This window comes from Mytilus galloprovincialis, chromosome 10 (assembly GCF_965363235.1).
Source record: "Mytilus galloprovincialis chromosome 10, xbMytGall1.hap1.1, whole genome shotgun sequence".
NCBI classification, from domain to species: domain Eukaryota; kingdom Metazoa; phylum Mollusca; class Bivalvia; order Mytilida; family Mytilidae; genus Mytilus; species Mytilus galloprovincialis.
In genome coordinates, this window is record NC_134847.1 from 61,809,465 (window position 1) to 61,835,610 (window position 26,146).

The 26,146-nt window shown below is 31.9% G+C and overlaps 1 protein-coding gene across 2 annotated transcripts in view; it reads left to right on the forward strand.

The window, feature by feature from the left end:
* The first annotated feature begins 167 nt into the window (after positions 1-167).
* LOC143048066 (phospholipase D1-like) overlaps positions 168-26,146 on the forward strand; it is a 62,839-nt gene continuing 36,860 nt past the window's right edge. The window contains exons 1-5 of one of the 2 annotated variants that reach the window (XM_076221508.1): positions 168-535; positions 8,140-8,237; positions 13,137-13,287; positions 15,948-16,076; positions 23,261-23,360. In XM_076221508.1, coding sequence (XP_076077623.1) covers positions 519-535; positions 8,140-8,237; positions 13,137-13,287; positions 15,948-16,076; positions 23,261-23,360 — 495 coding nt within the window. In that variant the 5' untranslated portion in view covers positions 168-518. Of the gene's footprint in view, positions 536-7,846; positions 8,238-13,136; positions 13,288-15,947; positions 16,077-23,260; positions 23,361-26,146 lie in introns of those variants that run through there. The other variant, XM_076221507.1, reaches the window with a different exon arrangement.

Below are 26,146 nucleotides of genomic sequence, written 5' to 3' on the forward strand. Positions count from 1 at the left end.
AATTGGATCAATAACTATGTACAATGTATAAAATAGGCAATATCTGTTCATCTGTTACGTGGTTTGTGTATGTACAAATAAGCAATTCATCACTTAATTGAAGGCTTTGAAGTTCGATTTCATCTTATGTTTTGTGTGTAGTAATTCCTTTTTTGATGGGAGTGATGTTTGTGTTATTTTACCTTTGTTCAAAATCCCCTACAAGTAGATATAGTAATATATCCGTTTCCGACCATTTAGTACGTGTAAAAAAATCGGGAAGTACTATTTTATAACAATAGCTTTACTTAATTTAAATTATTTAAATTGTTGGATTACTTATATAGTGAATCAATGATTATAACCGAGCGAATCCTACAAACCACGTGCTACTGTAACATCTGGAAGAAAATATATGACTAGTTTTGTATAAATCATTTCATAGAAATGTAGGAATAGTATTGAATTCAGTTTAACTTATACGGATATATGTAAAAAAATGAGAAAATAGTGTGTAGGATAACTTTCTAGTCGTGGATATGTCTGTCACCGAGGAGTAAGTACATAAAAACACGCTAATCTTAACCCTAGGGTGTTGTTTCCAGGGGTAGGTTTAGAAAGGGAAGGGGGTCCTGCCTGGCCCCCCTTTTGTGGGAAAAATGGTTGATTATATATAGGGAATAAGTGAATCATGACTGGCGCGGTCCCCTCTTAAGCAGTCAGTGGGTCCCAACTCATGACAATTTCTGGATCCACCACTGGTTTCGGCTTGATCGATGGAACAGGTACAAAAATAGGTTCAGTAGCTAAGAAAGCTGGGTAGAGGGCCATATTATCATATACCAAATCAGGGGTATAGTCTTTGGTTGATTTATGTCACATCTTTATGGTTTTTCTCTCATTTATTTGGAGTTGAGTGGTAGATCTCTAGTTTGAAATTGAGAATAGAAATGGGGAATATGTCAAAGAGACAACAACCCTACCAAAGAGCAGACATCAGGCGAAGGCCACCAATGGGTCTTCAATGCAGCGAATGCATTTGCTTGTTTCGTAAAATGCATTCACTTATTCAAAGTAATACATACTAGGCCGATTATGGGCTTGATATACTCTTTTGGGACATGTCTTTTGTAAAAGACTGTATGTTGTACTAATGCCCTATTGTCGTCGAATTGGTCTCTCGCATCGTATCTGCTTACCCTTCCGGAGCACCCAAGATCACCTCCAGTTTTCGGTGGGGTTCGTGTTGCTTAGTCTTAAGTTTTCTATGTTGTTTCATGTGTACTATTGTTTGTCTGTTTGTCTTTTTCATTTTTAGCCAAATGGCGTTGTCAGTTTATTTTCGATTTGAGTTTGACTGTCCCCCTGGTATCTTTCGCCTCTCTTTCATAATACAATATTATTGCTGTATATGACACTAATGTATATGAGCTGTGGACCCAATGGGGCGGGGCAATGACCTTCCCCTTCAACTTTTGTTCTTAAAATTTGTGTAAGAATAAAAAATTAAAAAGGTGACTACCTCCTAGACAATAAGGCTTTTGAGAAGTTTTCTTTTTATTTGCTTGGCACTTTCAGAAGTCATCGATCCCCACTTTTTAGTCCGCTCATACACTGCTAAATACATTTATATCTTCTTGTTTCACTGTAAAATGACATGGTTTGAATAATTGATTATGTTAAATTTGGTGAACATTCAATATAAAGGGTAAACATAGGTCAAGGACATTGTAAACAACACGAATATTGTATGAATTATTGCTTCCCAATTTACATAGATTATAAATGATTTTGTATTTATTTGTATTTATGAATTTATTGACCAAATGTATAAATTTAGTATTCAAGCAAATATATAAAGTTCTGTTGGTAAAAAGAAAAAGTGAATTAAATATTTGATTTTCGGGGCGCGGGCCCGGATTATTAGTGGAGTGAATATTTTTTTCAATCTTTTGCTAGAATATTTCATTTATTCCGGTCTTGAACACAGTTGTTTATTTAGAGTCTTTAACAGACTAGAATATTTATTTCTAATACTCATCCCCACAGGCGGATTTAGGGGGGGGCAAGGGGGCCCGGGCCCCCCCCTTTTTGGGAAAAATTTGGTTGCTTATATAGGGAATCATTGAAGCATGACTGGAACGGGCCCCCTCTTCGGTCAGTCAGTGGGCCTCCACTTATGAAAATTTCTGGATCCGCCACTGATCCCCACCCCTAAAATCTCCTTCACCAGGATTGTCCTGGTAATACATCTATGTTTTCGAAAGATGTTGGTGTCTGACTGTGTCATTTTCATTAGTTGGAACCTGGCAAGCGAAAGCAGATTCCATTGATAGCCAAAACTTTGGGGAATTATTTTATTGCGTTTGGTCTAAAAACTATTAGATTTTTATTTAGTTAAAGTAAAAAGGTGTGGTATGATTGTATGTATTTGTGGGTGATTTCTAAAAAAGATAAAAATATATGTGTGTGATTTCTGCAGGTTATTCAGTTAGCAACACATTTTAGTTTTTTTTTCTCCATAGACAGAAAAAAATATTAGTCATAATGATTCCTTAAAAGAGTGTGATTTTTTTGGAAGATAGACATATTTGTGTGTGATTTCTGAGAAAGATAAACAATTTGCTAGATGGTACTTATTTTATTCACTCGATGGTGATGAGGTGTATTTTTTTTTATTTAAAGATTTTTACACCATTCTTATATTGCAGCAAAAGTGCATGGTTAATCGTTGTTAAACTTCCTTTTCCTGGTGTGTTGGTTTCCTTTGATCAATCATAACAGATTATGATGTTTTTCTTTATTATCGTAATACCTAAAAGTTTCTACTCGAAAAGTTTGTAGTTTTTGAAAGTGGCAGTATTTAAATTATTATTTTCTCAGTAACGGCTTTCTCCTACTTGCATTGACAATTTGTTAACCTTATTAATTTCGAATTAACGCTTTTTTGTCATCCTTCGTTACAGTGTTATCGTTTTGCTTTCCTATCCTACCCTTTGAATTAGTCAAAATAAAACCGCATTTCTTTCTGACGTAGTTACTATTTATTCATCATTTCGTTTCGGAATTGACTCCTTTCGTGAAGAGATAATGCTTGTCCCTGCTCTGGTCAACAATGTTATCCTTGATCGTCCTTCCGACTTTCCATCCGTCCATCCAATTTTTCGTTTCCGGACTCTGACTGAAGTTTTCCTCATCCAAATTTGAAGAAAAGAAATTTTTGTTCTGATATAATCTTTTGTTTTTCATTTTCCCGTTCATCTCTCCAATCAAAAGTACGTGTTGTCACAAATATGAAGTCGTGAAAAATCATCTTTTGCAGAATAAGAAAGGCATAACTCTGCTATGACTGTATGGATTCTTTTTCATTTAAATTCCAAATTATTAAACTGTTCGCATGCAAGCTGTACCGATGATTTCTTTTACACTGCAAACGTAATGTTGTATTCTCAATATTTTAACATGATCGATAGGCTGTGAAGTTTTCATGATATTAAGCTCCGATTTAAAATTTCTAAACCTTATCAGTGGCTTTGGATTTATTTAATTTGAATCAATCGAATGAGTGCCGATGGTGTATTCTTCGTATTGGAATTGCATCTGATTGCCGAAAAGTTGTGGTCAGTTTTAGAGGAATTGGAATCTTTCTTTATCAAAGATGCCACTGTACAAGAAGATTCGGAATAAAGTGTTTTCTGGTGAGAAAAGGTATTCCAAATAAGATTGGGCTAATATATGTTTTAATACTATTTGATATGTTTGTGTTGTGTGTACAACAAAAGTAAGTATTGTATACTAAATGAACAACACATTTTGTATGGGTGATGTCATATTTATAAGGTTTAATTCATTTTTTTCTAGGTAATGTTTTTTTACATTCTCTTTCGTTTTAATTTCATTAGTTTACTGATAATGTTTTTAACTTCTGGTAAAATTTTAGAATAACAAAGAAAAATAACCCTAATTTTAGTATTTTATGTACAGCTCTTTCCTGGATTTACTTTCAAACGCTCAAACCCGAAAATGTGTAAGCCAAGGTTAATGTATCCTAAATTATCAATTCAATTCAATATTTTATTTAAGTCTCATCTCTCAATAATATATAATACAACATTGCATTAAATGTAAAAATATATAAATATAAAAAGAGAGCCATTCTGTACAGAATTACAAGAGACTATAACATTAAAAATTATATAAAGAATTCATCTATCATAAAACATATTGACATTAACATTATTTACAGTATAAAACATTTCTACGACGTCTATTTAATAAGGTTACAGGCTTTGGCACAGCTACGAACCATATTATTATCTGTAAATAAAAACACTAATTTCTGTTTATCATCAAAAGACAAAAATTCACTATTAAAATGTGTTGCTTCATCAAATAATTGTTTTCTAAAATCGTCATATTAAGGACACGATAAAATAACATGGGCTTCATCTTCTAAAATATTCATATGTACAATTATCACAGACTCGATATTTTAAAATTAAGTTTTCAAATCTCCCCGTTTCTATTCTTAGTGCATGGTGCTACACCACATCGAAATTTGGCAAAAGAACTCCTTTGGGAAAATGGCATTGGAATTTTACAATAAGTTTTCGTTTCAAAACTGTTCTTAAATGGATTATATGTACGAAGTTTGTTACCACCTTTACCAGATAAAGCTTTCTCTGATTGTAAATTGCCTTGCCACTGTTCGACATATTTACTAAACATTTTAGACGTAACAGTATTGACAACTTAAGTACTATCAACATATTCTGTAATGATACACAAATGTTCTGCATTAAACTCAGAAAATGTTTTCCCTACATAAAAATTCCAATTTTTTATACACTTATGTTTTTTACTCCTAAAGTCTGCCCATATGAAAATTTTTCTGTTTAAACGATCAGAACTCATATTGTTCAAACGGCACCATAGTCGAATTAAGCATTACCATTGTTTTTGAAAGATTAGGTATCCACCCCATATCCCCTGCAACTGCACCATAGTCGAATTAAGCATTACCATTGTTTTTGAAAGATAGGTGTCCACCCCATATCCTCTGCAACTGCAGCATTTGGAGTATATTTACCCACTCCAAGAAAAATCTGCAAGCTATATTATGGATGGCATGTATAAAAGAAAAGTTTTTACAACCCCATATACCAGCACCATATTCAACAATTGGAAGCACCAAACTCTCATATAATTTTTAAAAAAAAATTATGAGTAACACCACCTAAGATTTTGCACTCAGCTATAACAAGGCCAAGTGCTCTATTTGCAGAAGCTGCAACAGCTTTAGTAGTTACATTATAATCTAAAAATTCACTTAAAACTAAACCTAAATATGTATAAGTAGTAGAATATTCAATGATATCATTCCCACATTTAAATTCAACATGTGACTTATTAACAGAAGGTGTTCTAAAATGCACAATATTACACTTTTTGGAATCAATGGTCATACAATTATCTCCACACCATATATCTAATGCATTTAACAGAATTTGTAATTCTTTTTCATCGTTTGCTAGTAAAACCACATCATCAGCATAAAGCAAAATACAAACTTTTTCATCGTCAATATCAAGACCACACTCATATGATTTCAATAATGAAACTAGGTCATTAATATATAAATTAAATAACAAGGGAGATAATGGACATCCTTGTTTAAGACCACTGTTAACATTAAACCATTCTGATAAATGGCCGTTTAATCGTACTGAACATAAAACATTTGAATAAATTATAGACTGTATAGCAGCTCAAAAATTTTCAGCCATTCTATTGATGGTATCATATGCCTTTTTAAAATCAATAAACGCACAAAATTTACGAAGCTTCTTTCTGACTTCAATTATGTTTGTAAGAGAAGGCAATTGGTCTATAGTGCTTCGATTTTGACGGAAACCATTTTGTTCGTCGACTAAATTGTTATTGTCAGCTATGATCCATTGCGTAAGCCTTTCGTTTAAAATATTACAATAAAGCTTATAAGAAACACAACAAAAAAAATGGTGAGCAATTATTTTGCAAAACTTCAACTGGTAAATTATCAAATCCAGCAGATTTGCCTTTCTTTGCTTTTTCAATGACACTAGCTGTTTCAACAAACGAAATGGGTTCGTCAATAAAAAGTCATTAAAAGTATTTTTCGTATATGCATGATTTTGCGTTTCTTGGTTGAAATCTTTTGATTTAACAAATTACTATATTCCGACTTCCATTTATCTAAAACATCTGTCAGTTTCAAATTAACATTCCGATCTTGGTCTATGGCCTCCATGGGAATTACTGACTTACGGTTTTCCGCTACCCAAATTTTACCAATTTTTTTCCAGAACTGCTGTTGGTTTCCTTTTGATTCCAACAACAGGTTCTGCTGCATACTAAACCAATACTTTCGCTTACATTTTTTTTCTCTTCTGTACATAAACCGACTTCAATTCAGAAGCACGTGAATTATTATTAAATTTATTCCACGTTTTTTCGGCCTTTCACATAACAACCCATAATTTGTTTAAATCATCAAGCTGTGATCAACGAGTGAGTGTTACAAAAAGGACGTATTCCAGGATGATCTCAGCCTGAGACTATCCACTAAGCATTTTTTTTTTTACCGTGAAAAGCTATAAACAATAATCACCGCAGGGATTCGAACCTATGCTATTTGGATATCATGACAACACCGCCTGCCCTGTGTTTAGCACTGTAGGCCACTCGGCCACCAAGTCTGAACTGAAAATTCAGCTTTCGGAGGACTATTTTGTGGTAAACGGACAGAAAGTCACAGGACAAAAAAAAATCACAGGACATAAAGTCACACATTTGATAGGAAAAAAGGTCACAGGACAAAAAGTCACAAATATTTTTTTTGACAATTGTTTAAATATATTTTTAAATAATTTCTTGTTATTACATAATTATATTCCTTTTTAAGTTAAGGAAATTGGTCATTAACCCTGATAAATGAAAATATATTCAATTTTAATCATTCAAAGGATATATTTATTGGCAAAATGAAGCAGTTTAAGTACCAAGCCAGTTTAACATTTTGTTTCCATAACAATTATTTGATCATTTATTGATATTTATTGAATAATTTTAATTACAAAGTTTTGTCATATATAAAATTTCAAGAAAAATATAAAAAAAAAAATCAAAATAAGTGTTTTCTTTTTCAAAGAAATATAACCTCAAAACTGAATTGTGACTTTTTGTCCTGTGACTTTCTGTCCTACGTTCTATTTTGTTACCACTTCTCGTCAGTAGAATTTAGAGTTATAACACATTAAATTATGTATTAATAGTTATGCTGAACGAATTAGTTGAAGATTAGCTAAATGATCTATCGTAAAGGATCGTAAGGGACGACATCAAAAGTTCAATGAAGGATCATGAAAAAACTTAATTCACATAGTTTTTTCACTGACCCCTACACCCCCCTCTTAACTTAATTTGGGAAAAAATGATTGACCAATAGGGATATATGTAAAATCGATTTTAGATTAACAAAACTTGAAGCAATGTTGACCCCCACCCCCAAACTATTTGATTTAAGTTTTTTTTTATCCTACATCGATCTCTTGATGTCGTCCCTAAGATGCTGTCACAGACACATATCATGGCATATCTTATATACGACTTATACCGGCCTCACTGAGTTATCATTTTCTATATAAAAATTAAAATAAGTACTGTACATCATGAATATGTTGACCAAATAATCAATCAATCAACCTGATGAGTAACCTGTTTGTTTTATATTACTTGTACTGTAACACACTGTGTTATAGTAGTCTCAGATTTATACATCTTTGATTTCTTAATAAAAATCCAAGGCCGAGTTTGTTGCGTGGCCGAAACGTCTTATTTCTTTTATTATCTCTCTTTGTATATTTCCGCTACTGAAACAACTTCATCTAACTTTGGAAACTTTCAAGTAATAATACTTTGGCATAAAATAAGGAGACTGTAATGCATGGCGACAGCAACAGAATCAGCTCCTTTAGTGGAACGAGCTTTACCTACTATTAGATTTGCTGACGACAGCATAGACTTGAACGTACCAGAACCAGATAGTCCTACAAGTACTTTTAGTGGGAACAGTTTTAATTCCTATTTTCCCGAATTTTTACGCTCTCATTCTTTTGCCAGTGATCAAGATTCTGATTTTGATGAGCTGGATGGACTTCCAGATGTTGAATTCCCGGAATGCCACGGATTCGATGTCACAGACGGTGAAAACCATGCAGGTAAATTATACTGAATTATGTCATTTTTATTTAACTCAAAATGCATCTCACTCTGGTCATTTTCACCTCATTAAAATGTCAAAAGTTATACTGACAGTAATCTCTGTCTTACTAATCAGGGGGAAATATAGCCTTTTATAATTTGGGGTCCAACCATATGTCCCTATTCTAAATATTAAATAGGCACTGGCTACGGTTACATGGAAATGTAACAATAATAAAAATATTATTGTTACATTGGAGACTAAATGCCGGAATGCATGGTTGGGTAAGGACCTGTTTAATTACGAATGTAACAATAATTATTGAGGCTACGGTTACATTGCGTTATTGTTACATGAAAAAAAAGCAATGTACGATGGGACTAGTAATATGTATACTAAAAGTTGAGGACATGTATTACATACATTTATAACATACAATTTATTTACTGTAATTCTTTATTTACAATGACAATTTCTACAAATCCAGTAAGTTGTTTTTTTAAAGTCCGACACATTTTTGATGAACAAAATTACGTCCTCCACGGATACGTGTACATACAGAATTTCTTAGTATTTAAGTTACAGTTATCAAACTTTGCTTTTGATTATCAATTTGCGTCAAGTTATAAAGCTGTATGAAATGTATGTCTTGATATTGTTTCAGTTTCGTTTAAAACGCATCCCAAGTTTTATTTTTTTCACCATAAACAAAATTGGTCCAAAGTATAATGATCGATATCGACAGTAATAAGAGTAGGTGTGCAGTTAAATACTTTAAAAAAGTGAAACCATTGAACTATATTTTTCGCCTTTTACAGTCACACTCTTAATCTTGAGTAGTATCTTTAAGAACATCAAAACCATTAATACGTAGTAAAACTATTCAAGTTGTACACCATTTGTTGAATAATAATATTTTATTATGTATCAGTATTAAATTACAAGTATTGTTTAGTACATATGAAAGAATGAAACAATACAACTATAGAAGATTTAAGTTTAACCAATCTAGCGTACATTGCTGTTTTTCATGTAACAATAACGTAATGTAACCGTAGCCTCAGTAATTATTGTTACATTTTTAATTAATCGGTTCCTCACCCAACTTTGCATTCCGGCAATTAGTCTCCAATGTAACAATAATATTTTTATTATTGTTACATTTCCATGTAACCGTAGCCAGTGCCTATTAAATAAAAGGAGGATCCTCAACCACTGCTAATAAGCGACAAACTTGTAGCGCCAAGAAGACAAATTTATTGGCAAGAAAGTTAAATTTCTAATGACACAATAAATTTATAAAAAAGATAAATAATTAAAGTTTATCATATCTTTTTTTTTTAATTGTATTGTATTTTGTAGCAGTCTACTGTCATGACTGTCAGTCAGGGATACTACAATGTACATGTACTTGTACAAGTAATTTGTACAAGTAATTTTAATTTACTTGAAGAAGTAAAACAAAATATACTTATATATGTAAATTATATTGTTTGAATAATCTCCCCTTAATTTTCTAAAAAATTTCCGATCCCACGGCACCAAAATTCTCAAGTTTTGAGATGTTAAATCATGCCTTTAATGAATTTTCCCAGGTTACATTTGTAGCTCATAATTTCGTATTAGAGTTCAATGTTTCATTAATAGTTATCCCACAAGGACGCGGTGTGTCAGTGTAAGATCACCCCGAGGGATGGAGGCCAGAGGGTGATCTAACACTGACACACCAAGTCCGAGTGGGATAACTATTTTACATCCCAGCTGTTTTAGATTAGACGACAAACCATTCATAATTCATAAAATCTGGTTTAGAACGCCACACAACCATTACAATATACTTTATATATTACTATATGATGTATACCCTTTATGACCTCCAAAACACGATGAGTAGATATCAAACAATGTCAACTCATCCCATTTGCCTAACGGTCCACACTATATCGCCACTTTATAAAAAAAAATTGCCCCACTCTTGTTTGCCAAATCGCCCCACTTTTGAAAAAGTGTAAAATCAAATTAAACAATCAGTCTGAAAACTCTTATTAACGAAAAAGGTTTAAAACCCCACTGAATAAAGTTCTGACAACTCGCCCCACTTATAAAAAGATCTTGCTTCCTTTAAGTATGTCAAATTACTATAAAATCGTATCCAGTTATCCTGCTGTAGTGGTATGTGTCGTGGCTTGATATGCTAAAGATCTTGAGTTCGAATCCCAGCCTATACACTGGATTTTTTCTACGTGAATTTTGATAGTCTTTTCCGTATAATTAATTATAAGTTTTATAGTGGATTTGACATTCCCGCCAAAATGTTACATAACAAAGAAAAGCATGCATAACAAAGAAACTCAAACTGGGGTGATCTGGTAGGGGTGATCTGGCTCAGATCACCCCTGTTAGAACAAACGAGCTGGGATGTAATCTCATTAATTCAACAAAGAAACTGATTGTGCAAAGATCTTTTAGTATTTGCTTTGGGGCTTGTAAATGACCAGTGTTCTGAATATAACAGGCAAATGGGATTTTCATTGTCCATGAAATTACACTTAAATGATTAGGAAAGACATCTGCAATGGGCAGACAAATTAAAATGTTAGTAGAGCAAAGAAATTCTAAGAATTTAAGAAATGAAGATAAGATGACTTTTTCACTTATACAAGTAAAAATAATCTGAATGTCTAGCTAAAGGACATAACTAAGTCAATTTTTATTTACCTGCACAAGTAAATAAAATTCACTTGTATAGGTATCCTTCAAATTTACTTATATAAGTATTTTTTTTTTTACTTCTTCAAGTAAATAAAAATTACTTGTACAAGTACATGTAGTACCCCTGACTGACTGTCTTGTAATGCTTGTAATGAATGTCTAGTAAACATGTAAAGATATATAGATTCCTACACTGCAACAAGTGTATTACAATATTTCTCCACTCGAGATAGTTAAATTTTATTATTTAAAGCGCAAGGCTTGCTGAGCATTTTAAATAATTAAATTTAACTGTCGAGAGTGGAGAAATATCGTAATGCACGAGTTATAGTGTTGGAATCTGTTTCTCTGATGACTTTAATCATTTTTTTTCAAAGATTTTCAGAAACTTGTGTTCTTTATATGCGACGTCATCAGGCAAGGTCGCCTTTTTTTCATGACATCACAATGGGAAAATTGAGAAGAAAACAAAACATTTTGACGTCTTAATCAAATTTCGACAAATCATTTGCCAAGAACAGATTTTTCACTAGTGAGGAGAAATATTTTTCTCACACCAGTCAGGAAATGTGAAAATAGCACAAAAATTAGAGAAACAGTATTCATCAATCTGCACATTTTGTAACAGTCCCAGAATCATTATAATGTCACAGGATGGAATTCGATTAATAAATAATTGAATTTTTTGAACATGGTAAACAAAAGAAAATTGCAGTTCATCTTATTATATAAATTATATAAATAGACAAGCACATGGAAGGAGCTAATCCTTTATTCATCTGATTTTACTAAGTGCACATATAGAATAGAGATAAATGACTTAAAAAACAAAGAGTAAAGAAAATACCCCTACCCATTAGCTACACACCTCTAACAGGTCTTATCTAAGATATTTTTAACATCTTATTTTTTTAATTTTTCAAAGTTTTTCATACTTACACTGTATAAGTACATTGTATATTATGTAAATGTACATGTATACATGTACTATACATGTACAAGTCAAGTATATGTGGTTTTACATGGCCATGGTTGCATTAGAAATTGAATAACATTTTGTCCCCTTTATATTTATACTCACTCATGTTATTGTTTAGTAGTCATAGCATGTTTTACATGTTTAAGTATCATGTCTGGATTTCATTTAAAAATGTGGCCTTTTGGTTGTGAAGCGATCAAATTTTATTCGCTTAAGAATGGCACATGAAGCATGCAAATTTAGACTTAATGTATGCATGTCTGCAGAGTACAGACATATATCTAGCTAAGGCATTGATTACCTGCAAAAAGTAACAATAACTAAGACTTAAGATTCCTGTTGATTGATCTTTAGAGGTGATAATGTCACAAATCACTTAAATCTGACATATGTTTTTTTGGCATTGGCTACAATTACCTCATTGGCCTCAAGAACTTTAAAGAAGATTCAGACTAAGTCTGATTATATGCTGGTAAACAATTCATCGCCAGTACAAAAAGCTAAATTAGACTTTTTTTTGTATAATTTAATATCTGCTACTTTATTTGCCTTTCAACTTTGAATAAGTCTTTAATTTTGTCAGAATAGCACTAGTCATGATAGCAAAGAAACTTAAATGGCACCATTCTAATTCATGTAGTTAAGTGTACATAATGTATGTTCACTTGTGTTAATATGACTTTTGATTGAGTTAGGCCATTTCCATTGATATTTTATAGCATGGCTTTCTATGACAATGTATGATGTGATGTTACACTTTTGTTTCAGATAAGGGTGAAGATTGGTATATTGTACCTATTAAAACTTTTAAACCCACTGTATTGGTTTGCACCTTAGTCAGGAATCTGTTTAGTAGTTGTCGTTTGTTGAAGTTGTTCATAATTATTTCTCGTTTTTCTTTTCTTTATATAGATTAGACCATTGGATTCCCTTTTGAATGGTTTCAGCTAGTCATTGTTGGGGCCCTTTATAGCTTGCTGTTTGGTGTGAGCCAATGCTCTGTGTTAAAGTCTGTACTTTGACCTAAAATAATTTACTTTTACAACTTGTGACTTGAATGGAGAATTGTCCTATTGGCACTCATACCACATCTTCTTACAGTATATCTATTATGTGTTTCTTCATATAAAAGATCTGATTTTAATGCAACTCAAAACGCTTTATAAGTAAGTCTTTTAAGTATACTGCACATCTCCAACTTTTTTTCTATTTGTAATTTTATAGCAAAAGAAATACCATTCAAAGATGTTCATACGCCATCTGTGCCATTTGGAACTATCAGAAGAAATTGTTGGATTCCAGGCGTACCAATCCAAGTAAAGATAACATCATATGAAAGGCATCAAGCTCATATCAAAATCTTCAGTCCTTATTTGTAAGTATAGATAACACCAAATATCAATATCTTCACCCCTTATTTGTAATTAAAGATACATGTTACACCATACAACAGACCTCATACATGTATCAAAATCTTCACCCCTTATTTGTATTTATAGATAACACAATATGACAGACCTCATATCAAAATCTTCAGTCCTTATTTGTAAATATAGATAACACAATATGACAGACCTTGTATCAAAATCTTCAGTCCTTATTTGTAAATATAGATAACACAATATGACAGACCTCGTATCAAAACCTTCAGTCCTTATTTGTAAATATAGATAACACCATATGACAGACCTCATATCAAAATCTCCAGCCTTTATTTGTAAATATAGATAACACAATATGACAGACCTCGTATCAAAATCTTCAATCCTTATTTGTAAGTTTATGTAACCCAATATAATAGCCCTCTATAGTCGCCGTCAGCTGAAATTCGTAGCGGTTATCGGTAAAAATAATCTAAACTATCAATCGCGTTCCCTCGAGATATAGTTTTTCACATTCCATTCATAAATCGCAAAAAGAAAAACCACTACTGACCTACCTTTTAAGTGATCGCACTGTAATAATCCTGACCTTCACTTTTTCATAGACGATTTTGAATGGTGGAATCAGCCATTGTTTTTACCGGAAGTGTTTCCGTGGAGTTCAATTTCATAAAATTTGCATAAAGCGCGGGAAACCTTATCACATCAATGAAAGGAACATTTCAGGAAACTGCGTACAGTGACGAATGTCATATGTAAACAAATGATCCTCATAGAAACGAAGATGGCGGAATTACAATGGAAAATATTCTGGAAAATGTGAAGGTCAGGATTATTACAGTGTGATCACTTAAAAGGTAGGTCAGTAGTGGTTTTTCTTTTTGCGATTTATGAATGGAATGTGAAAAACTATTTCTCGAGTGAACGCGATTGATAGTTTAGATTATTTTTACCGATAACCGCTACGAATTTCAGCTGACGGCGACTATAATCAATTTTTTCAAGCCTTATTTGTGCATGTTGTAAGTGAAGATAACACCATATAATTGAGTTCATAAGAAAATCTTAGGTCCTTAATGTAGCAATGTTATAATGAAGTTGAACATATTGAATTTGCCTTATATATTATTATCGACTCCTAGGAGTCGATATTAAGAATTGAATGATGGACAGTGAGTGCGTGAATTTTTCTTGCTACCTGATTGGAAGATATTACGAGACGTGAATAATCAAAGTTTATTGATTGGTTAGGTCAATCCAAACCTAGTAAATGTCCTTCAATCCCCTAGAGTATCGGATTTGTCCTCTCTATTTTAGCAATTAGATTTTGCCTGGTCATTAATCATGCATATTCATGATATTGGTACACAGGTAACTTTTATCTATAAATAGTGGAATATTCTGGAGTTTCGTAGACAACAACGTTAAACGTTAAACGATATATACTACTTCATAACGTGTGACCTCACGTGTGTGGTAAAATTTGTTGATTGATGCACGTGGCTATTCTAGTAAATGAATTAATCTACAAAGCGAGAGCACTTTCCATTTTCATCAGCTAAGAGTCGACTAGCTCTTTTTGAAAGGCTAATGCTTGTATCATGAATACCATCCAGAATTTCCTGTTGTCCAACATAAGTTTTGCTTCCAGACAAAATGCGTGTCCCACAAAAATTTCTATGCCAAACTTGGCTTCATAATTCCCCATGGGATAATATAGATACCTTCCCCCTTTGAATTTTGAGTCAAAGATGAGGTCACTGCATTTTTGCAATTGATGGACTGAAACTTAGGCCAAATGTTTGTTCTGAAATATGATTTTGAACCATGCATAATATTGCATATGTCCAGTTTTTATCACAGTTAATTCAATAATGCCTCATGAAATCTCTAAGAGATGTATTGATTTTGAGGTCATAAGATCAAAGGTCAAGTTCACAGAAGCAATTAATTGATAGATAGACATTAATTGGTGCAAACATGTGGTGTTTTGGTGATACATGTTCTTGTATCTTAAAACCAAAGGTTTACAAAGCTCAGCTTGCAGATTGAATCTTGGAATGAAAAATAGAACCACCTTTGGCTGAAAATAAAAATAAATTGACTTTTATACCTGTAATTACCTTGATATTTTTAGTAATAACAGTCTATAATTTCATGTATTGGATATACATTGTAATAACAATTCAATATACAAGGTGGGGATCTAATATTTGTCTATATTGAACCAAAATTGCAATAACTATAAACTAAACTGGTAATTGATTTCTTTGGAGACTAATATAGACAAATTTACATTGATCTGAACTGACTGGTTCTTAGTTGGTTGTCCTGCAGTTAAAATAATTTTTATTCTGGAAAGTTAAACAATATAATAGTCTGTCAATTTTGTCTCTTTAAAGATGCATTAATTGTTAAATATTTTACATTGAAAAACATTTCTGTCGTTTACATTTACGTCTTTATGTCAATGTACACATGATATCTAATGAATTAACTAATTTCTCGTTTCTTAATTCAGAATTTTACATGATTGCATTTATCAGTACGTTATAAATGTAGTTGCCATCAAATATATTCTGTAAAAAAAGTTTATTTTGTATAAAAAAAAATCTCTGGACTACAAAACAATAACATTTATAAACTTATACAGGTACACTATAGCCATAAAACATGGAGAATTTGAATGGACGATTCGTAGGAGATACAAACATTTTACACATCTTCATCAACAACTTCAACTGTACAAAGCCAAGTGTAGTCTGCCAATGCCTACAAAATCGTAAGTTTCAAACACTTTCTGTATCTGCAGTTATATTTATTATTGATGCAAGCTTTTATTTATCACAAACTTATACACTGGACATGTATTTCTACCACTGTTTAGATTGGGTATCAGTAAATAGATTTGTATGTTGTCTTGTGACCTTTGAAAATAATTTGTTTAAAGGTCAGTTTTTTAATCCCTATTTCAATTGATTTAAATGTTGTTTCTTCTGCATGCTCTATATTGTGATGATGTATTAGGTTTATATGAAGGGATTTTTAGAACTTTAAGATATTGAATTTTGTATTTAAGTTAACCTTGAGAGTAAACTCACTACACCTGTTTTTATATTTTGTATCATAAATCTTTCAATGATACTGTCCTCATACCTGACATAGGTAGATCTTAAGAAAAGATCTAAATGGAAAATTAGTTCATTGAACCATGCATTGATCATAATTTGACTACATTTATTATGTTTATAATGTATATCTTGCAAACTACACTTGGTATTTACAAGTTAAAATGTTCCTCTATCGGTCGTTGTAGAGGAAGACCACTTTAAACATCCGTTGAATGTAAAAAAAAATTTAAAAAAAATATATGTCAATTAGTAAACATGGTTAATGATATAGACTTAGTTGAGTTGTTATTTATAAGTTGTACATATCAGTTTAATACAATCAACTATACATGTAGTTTAAATTATAGTCTGAAAACATTAGTGGCTATTTCCTATTGTATTTTTTTTAACGTTTGTCTTTCCATGACACATTATTATTCTGACTTTGAATTTAAACCTTTTTTTATGCCCCACCTACGATAGTAGAGGGGCATTATGTTTTCTGGTCTGTGGCTCCGTCCGTCCGTCCGTCTGTGGTTCCGTTCGTCCGTCCAGGTTAAAGTTTTTGGTCAAGGTAGTTTTTGATGAAGCTGAAGTCCAATCAACTTGAAACTTAGTACACTTGTTGCTTATGAGATGATCTTTCTAATTTTTAAGCCAAATTAGACTTTTGACCCCAATTTCACGGTCCACTGAACATAGAAAATGAAAGTGGGAGTTTCAGGTTAAAGTTTTTGGTCAAGGTAGTTTTTGATGAAGCTGAAGTCCAATCAACTTGAAACTTAGTACACTTGTTGCTTATGAGATGATCTTTCTAATTTTTAAGCCAAATTAGACTTTTGACCCCAATTTCACGGTCCACTGAACATAGAAAATGAAAGTGGGAGTTTCAGGTTAAAGTTTTTGGTCAAGGTAGTTTTTGATGAAGCTGAAGTCCAATCAACTTGAAACATAGTACACTTGTTGCTTATGATATAATCTTTCTAATTTTAATGCCAAATTAGATAATTACCCAATTTCACGGTCCATGGAACATGGAAAAGGATAGTGCGAGTGGGGCATCCGTGTACTTTGGACACATTCTTGTTTGTCTTTTGACCTTGACTGGCTATACAGCCCAACCAGTTTTCACTCTCTAAATATCATAAATATGGCATACTTTCAAAGTAATTAAAATAGAAGCAGCAAATATGCATATATTCCAATTATAAAGTCATTGCTTGTTATCAGCCTCTGATTGAACTCATAACTGTCTTGTGACAAGCAGAGTTCTTCAACACAACCAGAGTAGGAAGTAAGACATTAAGAAATTTAAATCAAATTAATGGCTACGGAAAGAATCAGTACCAAAATTAATTTAGATATTGAGAAGGGAGCTCATGTGAATCCTAATTATAACATGAAATAATTTTCATTTTTTTTTTTTTTGGGGGGGGGGGGGGTAATTTGAGAGGAAAGGTGTGATATGTTCATACCATCTGTTTAGTCTTAATAGATTAAAATTAACATTTTTACAAGATTTTTTTTCAGAAATAAAAAAATACTCAAACAGCATATTATTGAATGCCATATTTGGTGACTTGTAGATGTGTTGATTTGCACTTATCATCATTGATGTATACATATATATATATATAGTCTTGTTTGTAGTCATATATCATTAATATTATTTCAACATTTTATGTATTCGGACAAGGTGACTTTTTTATGACTTCAGTTTTCACTTGAACTTGGTTCTCATAATATGTTACTTGACTGGTGAAGTGTTTTATATATTGCAAACTACATTCTTGATCAAAACAGACAATTAATGGGACTTTTGAACCCATGAAACTTTTCCTATATTTGGTATTTTATCATTTTTCTTGTTTTTTATGCACATACATATGGGATAAGAATTATAAGTCACATTTAACCTGACCAAGTTAAATATACTTAACAAAACTAAAGTATAAATAAGTATATAGACTACTCATAAATTCAGAAATTATTGCGAGGTCTTATTATTGCGACAAATGCGACAAAATTGTAAACGCATTAATTTAAACTCCCATTTTGAAATATTTTTTTGAATTAATCAGGATTTTTCTCAACTTAAGTAAAAGTTAAAATCGCATTTCAGTCTAAAATGACAAAATCGCAATAATAAATGCATGCAATGATTCCTGAATTTACAGAATTTGAAATCATGACTCACAGTTACATGTTTTTTTGACTGAACCTGTTTTTCAGACGAGAGAAGTAAGTATAAACCCTGGATTTGTAAAATAAAAACATACAGTAGGGTCAGAGTGAATCATGCCATTGATATCATGGGGCCTATATTATATACAGATGATCTTAGGCATTGTTCATTACAGCTCTTCTATAAAAGCATGCAAATCAAACCTTTGATCAACTTGCTTGCTATGTTTGTTTGGATGTTTGCAAACAATAGGTAGGCGGCGTTCCAGTTGTTTTATAGTATACTATTACTGGGATTTGATTGGACAATAAAAATTGACATGAAATGAAGTTAATTTTTTTTGCTCAATCAAATTCCAGTATATAGTAAACAAACTGAAACAGACTACCTACCTGTAGTTTACAAACATCCAACAAACATAGCAAATAAGTTGATCAAAGGTTTGTTTAAAGTGCATGCTTTTATAGGAGAGCTGTAAAAGGCAATTTACCATTCATGCATTTGTCATGTCTTCAGTTTAAGTGAGAATATTATCTTTAAAGTATTGCTTATGGTTTATTAACTCTTCATCATATCATATTTTGGGTTGCATTTGTCATGTTGTTAAATAGACGTGTCAATGCAGAATTTAGCAAATGCTTTGAATTAATCTTCGTCTTTCTTTTGCTTTGGCTTTGCACAATTGTTTGAAATTTTTATTCAAGGTTGTTTTATTCATCTACGAAAATTAAAGTAAGCTTGAAAAATACACAACTAGATCTTCATTTAGCTTGACATGAACTTTACACTGACACTGATTCTTAAGCATAAATTCACTCTGATCACACTGTAAGCTTTTAGTAGGCTAGTTAGGCAGCAACCATTTGATTTTCTGGGGGGGGCTATGGTTTTTTTTGGAAAAAAAGTTTGTTTCCAATTTTTGGAGAAAAAAATAATTTGTTTTTGATTCTGAGAAAAAAAAATTGTTTGTTTCACCCTCAGCTGCCACTATATGTAATGCTAAAATTGAAAGAAAAAAATTGTTTTCGACTTGTCGCGAAAAAAATAGATTGTTTTTCGCCGTAGACGAAAAAAAAGTTTGCACAGAAAAAAAAAACCATAGCCCCCCCCCGAAAATCAAATGGTTGCTGCCTTATTCATTGTGGAAAAATATTCCATATTTTCAGTGCTCACTAAATTTTTATAGAATAATTATGTGAGTTTGTTGGCCTAACATTTCAGTTTGCAATTAAAATGCACTCCTCCTCTAGCACAGCAAGCTAACTACACATTCTATGAAAAGCTTGGACTTTGTCAAACTAACCATAATGAAATAGTGAATGGAATTCACTTGTCCTGTTATCAGCATTTCAGTTTTATAAACGTCCTATTGGACAAAGATTGATATGAGATTGTTGTCCCTTAATATTAAAGATTCTTATAATTTTTTTTATTCGATTTCGTCTTTTATCTGTTACTATATGAAAAATATAGTATAGTAAAACTTATAATGGCAAAAATATAAAAAAAAAACAGTTAATCAAGTCAAATGAACAAAATCTTCAGTTGATGCATATGAGTTATTGCCTCGATCTTAAAATAAAAATTTGACTCTTTTTTGTGTTAGTCAGCAGCCCAACCGTGATGAGTTGCAACATAAAAGCACTTTACAAATATGTACAGATACCTATTGTATCTTTTGGGAAACTTTATATTACTAGTGGGGAAGGCTATTTTGGTTAAATGTTATTGATAAATAGGATGAGGTCACATAAGCGCAGACATGTCAATTGTCATATAAAAATAAGAAATTGGATTTATTTAATGAAATTGCTGAGATAAATATTTTCATTGATTACAGAATTGTTCAAATTTGTATTAACTACATGCTGCTGTGTGCAGTCATATCATACTTATTAGCTAGGCTTTCTATGTACCTTTACTGTTCTATCATTTCGCTAGTCATAGAAATAGTGATGTCAAATATGCTTGACCTTGACCTGTCAGCAACATTTCACCAGACATTGATAATTTCGACCCAAACTAATTAATCCTCATCTGGTTTGCTGGTAAGACAAAGATAACTGTAACGGTTTATATTAGAAATAAACCTACAAATACAATCTGATAAATTGGTTATCATATTTTTATTATTTTAATATAAAATAATATTTGCTGCTCAACACAATATGGAGACTTTTTGAATTAATTGACTGTCATGACTGTGCTTACTTGATGAAAGCCTTATATTATAACTCCAGCTGTTATTTTATATTATTGCTATTTTGTGTTGTTTTCCTTTGATCTATTTTTGTGGCAATTTTTCATATCATGCTACTAGCTAGAGATAAGATTAACGTTAGAAACTCGCTAGAAACTAAGCGCTAATGTTCCATTGGCATTGTAATGACAATCGATGTAATGAGCAAAATACCGATAAACAATCGTCTTTAATTTAGCTTAAGGATGTTTAATACTCTGCCCTTTGATGAATTTGAAGCTAGGAAAACCCCTCTCATCAAAGTATCAATACATACATGTATTATACATACAGAAAACCTGATACTATGGATTTATTATTATTTGATGGATACTAATTTTTGTGGATATGATGTTTACAGCTGTAACATATATTACAAATATTCAAAGGGTTTGTATGCAGAATTTGGCAAATCCATGAAAATGGATAACAACGAGAATAAATGAATCCACAGTAATCTGTTCATGTTTGACCTTGTCCAAGCAAGAATTTCTTCACCATTTGTTCCATCATGTCCATGATAATTGACCTGTTGATAAATCACCTAGTTATGTACATGTCCCGTTTAACCTTTCTCTAACCTTGACTTGATACTCTGCATCATTTATGGAATTCTGGAGCTCAAATGAATGAGGGTTTGGATGGGGTTAAATGATTAAAGAATAATGCCCTTAAGGATGTACTTAGGTGAGGTTAGGTAAAAATTAAGAAATTAAGAAATTAAAATTGATACTATAAGCTGGTAGAGTATCAATGAAGAGTAAAGATAAGCTTAAAATATTGATAGGTCATGGACCTCCTTTTCGAGATATTTAAGATTTAAAATATGGCGGGAAAAGGCTGACTCGGACATTTACCTTATATTTGCATTGGTATTATTTGGGTCTCAAAACAAAAGAAAGAAAATCAAGAATCTTGTAAAATTTTGGTAAATGACCTTTCATGAGCTATTAAGTCTTACATGAAAAAATAAATGGGTGTTATGGGGCAAAATATTTTACATTGTATTGTATGGAAAAACACCAAGGAGTCCGAACATTTGGCAAAAATTCCAAAACCTCACCTAAGTACATCCTTAAAAAATGAAGATTAGAGAATAACGGGCCAAAAAAAATAAAGATTAGATAAAAAAGGGGTTAAATTTTTGAAGATTAGAGAAAAAAGGGGTTAAATTTTTGAAGATTAGAGAAAAAAGGGGTTAATTTTTTGAAGATTAGAGAGAAAAAAAGGGTGAAAATTAAATGTTTACAGAATAACAGACCCCCCATCGAGACCCTCATGAATGAATATAAATTATCTTAGGAATAAAAGAAGATGATTGTCATACAACAATGAGACAGCAAACAGATGACAAAAATAATTAAAAGACATCTTGAGCTCAATACTTAACACATGTCTATGCAATATATGAAAAGATAAAACACAAACAACTAAAGATCTCCCACCTAAACTTATTTAAAAAAAAAAAAAAAATAGAGAATGGCAAAAGAGAACCACATAACAATGATTCCTGACCTGGGAAGTCATGAATAATTGTTCACAATGCCAATGTACTAAAATCAATATTAAAATTTGATATTTTACTGCGACTCATATTATCATGATTATGTGGTGTTAACTAGCAATGTAATCTTAACAAATTCTTGTTTTGGTTTGTCAGTTAAAAATAATATTTTCTTTTATCATCTCATTATTAGTTTTTAAAAGTTTCTAATGTATAGTATTATTTGAAATATATAGAAAACTTTTTATTGTACATTTTGTTTGATTTGAAATTTTCTATGCATTGTTACCATGTGTGTTTTAATTTCAGTGGTGATTTTATGTTAACAAAGCAGGAGAAGCATCAAATTAAGAGCGCATTTGTTTCTAACCTAAACGATGTAAACGATTACGCGCGTAGTCGTTTAATCCATTTGTTTCGTACATTTTTTGGTCAATGTTGACATCGTTCACATAAACAATGTACGCGCAAAATAGTCGCATATTCGTTGATTGTTTATCGTTGAGAAGTGTAAACGATAAATTTGTTTCTGCATCTTTCGTTTAAATAATTACGAGCATGTGTTGTTTTCGCAAAGTCCTGGTTATTTATTTCCCGCACTTTTACCTGTTTGTTTACAGAACGTGAGTGTAATCTATTTCTGTCTGACTACGTGGGGTCGATAAAGTTTATCAAACGATGTATTTGTTTCTAGCAGCTTAACATTTACTAAACGATAGTCATCAATGACAAAATTTCGGGTTAGAAACAAATGCACTCTAAAAGAGAAAGAAAAGGAAGATGCATGTTACACATCACCAAATATAATTTATACATTGTACATACATATTTTTTACTTTGAAGATAATCTGACAATTAAGATTGTATTTTAAAAAGTTGTATCAATAGACATAGTTATAGCTTTATATATTTGACATTCTTCTTTCAGTCAGAGGAGAAGAAGACAAAGTGTTAAAGGAACCAGAAATAAAATTCCAAGATTTCCAAAGAAACCAGAACTTATGGCTAGGGATATGGAGAAAAGAAAGGTAACAAGCTGTACTAAAATCACAGTAAAATTCATTGTTACCAGTGATAGATAATTTTCTACTACTAGGTGGATGTTTGATAATCTTAACTTCCCATGGCCATGATCGGTAGATAATTTAGACAATGAATAAACTAACATAGATCATTGTTTATAGTATCAGTGTGGTTAAAGGGAAAAAGCCAGATAGTAGCTGATCATTTGATACCGGTGCAGTCCACATTCTGATCAGGTCAGGAGGAATCAACTGGTCCAACAAATATGACTGACTTAAATCTTATTAAATGTAGTTCTTATGACCAAATTACCCCAAAAAATTCAAACTAAGTAAGGAGCAAGTGGCTATGAACTAATTTTGATTAGATGAGACCAACTTTATCGTACACTGAACAATTACAGTAACAACAAAGCAGGTTGAAACAGTTTATTTTGTAACCTGGCCTTTGATTTTTTGTTCATTGATCAATACTACAAAATGAATAAAACATATAGTAAACTTATTCGTAGATATTCACCATATATAATTGTAATCAATAAAACAGGTAAGATAGATCAGCATGTTTACACAAAATAAACGGGGAAAATTTCTGAAAATTAAGATCACATGTGGTTGGATTGCCTTCAGGACAGCTATTCACCAGAGACAGAACTACATAGATGTTGGAATTAAAAAAAGATTGTTTTAATATTTTGATAGAATTACAGATATGGGAATCAAAGACTGCTTTAATGTTTTAAATAAACAATGTGTTAGACCCCGTTCACACTAGCATTTTTTATACGAGCGCAAAAATTGAAAATTTTTTGGTTGTATATTGGTATCACGTTGGCGTCGTCGTCTGCGTCGTCGTCGTCGTCCGAATACTTTTAGTTTTCGCACTCTAACTTTAGTTAAAGTGTATAGAAATCTATGAAATTTTAACATAAGGTTTATGACCACAAAAGGAAGGTTGGGATTGGTTTTGGGAGTTTTGGTCCCAACATTTTAGGAATTAGGGGCCAAAAAAGGCCCAAATAAGCATTTTCTTGGTTTTCACACTATAACTTTAGTTTAAGTTAATAGAAATCTATGAAATTTTGACACAAGGTTTATGAACACAAAAGGAAGGTTGGGATTGATTTTGGGAGTTTTGGTTCCAACAGTTTAGGAATTAGGGGCCAAAAAAGGGCCCAAATAAGCATTTTTCTTGGTTTTCGCGCCATAACTTTAGTATAAGTAAATAGAAATCAATGAAATTTAAACACAAGGTTTATGACCACTAAAGAAAGGTTGGGATTGATTTTGGGAGTTGAGGTCCGAACAGTTTAGGAATTAGGGGCCAAAAAGGGGCCCAAATAAGCATTTTTCTTGGTTTTCGCGCCATAACTTTAGTATAAGTAAATAGAAATCTATGAAATTCAAACACAAGGTTTATGACCACAAAAGGAAGGTTGGGATTGATTTTTGGAGTTTTGGTCCCAACAGGTTAGGAATAAGGGGCCTAAAGGGTCCAAAATTAAACTTTGTTTGATTTCATCAAAAATTGAATAATTGGGGTTCTTTGATATGCCAAATCTAACTGTGTATGTAGATTCTTAATTTTTGGTCCCGTTTTCAAATTGGTCTACATTAAAGTCCAAAGGGTCCAAAATTAAACTAAGTTTGATTTTAACAAAAATTGAATTCTTTGGCTTCTTTGATATGCTGAATCTAAACATGTACTTAGATTTTTGATTATGGGTCCAGTTTTCAAGTTGGTCCAAATCAGGTTCCAAAATTATCATATTGAGTATTGTGCAATAGCAAGAAATTTTCAATTGCACAGTATTCAGAAATAGCAAGAAATCTTCAATTGCACAGTATTGTGCAATAGCAAGAAATTTTCAATTGCACAGTATTGCGCAATAGCAAGAAATCTTCAATTGCACAGTATTGTGCAATGGCAAGTATTTTCAATTGCACAGTATTGCACAATAGCAAGAAATATCTAATTGCACAATATTGCGAAATAGCAAGAAATTTTCAATTGGGTTATCTTTCTTTGTCCAAATTAGTTGTTGAATCAACTAAAATCATTGTTTTATACAATATACAATGTATATCACTTTTACTACCAACTGATAAATTAAAACAATCTTTACCATTCAGTGATAACAAGCACTTTTTTTACATTTTAATATTTTATGATGTATTTAAATGAGTAGTTATTGTTAGGGGCCATTAGAAATTTGAATTGAGATCAGTTTTGGAATAAGGGAAAGGGGGATGTGAAAAAAAGGGGGGTGTCAATTTTTCTCATTTCAGATTTCATAATAAAAAGAATATTTCTTCAAACATTTTTTTGAGAGGATTAATATTCAACAGCATAGTGAATTGCTCAAAGGCAAAACAAAAATTTTAAGTTCATTAGACACATTCATTCTGTGTCAGAAACCTATGCTGTGTCAACTATTTAATCACAATCCAAATTTAGAGCTGAATCCAGCTTGAATGTTGTGTCCATACTTGCCCCAACCGTTCAGGGTTCAACCTCTGGGGTCGTATAAAGCTGTGCCCTGCGGAGCATCTGGTTTTTAATCGATCTAATTTGAATCGATCTAAATAAAACCAGTTAGCGTTCACATTATCTTTAATCATAACGATCTCTATCGGTCTAAATCGATCCACTGCGTTCACATTACAATTAAAAACGCAATAGATCTAACCTTTTCACCCGTAAAACTGTAAACATTGTGTATAAATAGAACAGATTTATAAAATTCATCTTTTGATACTCTGACACACACACACTTGAAATAAAAATGGAT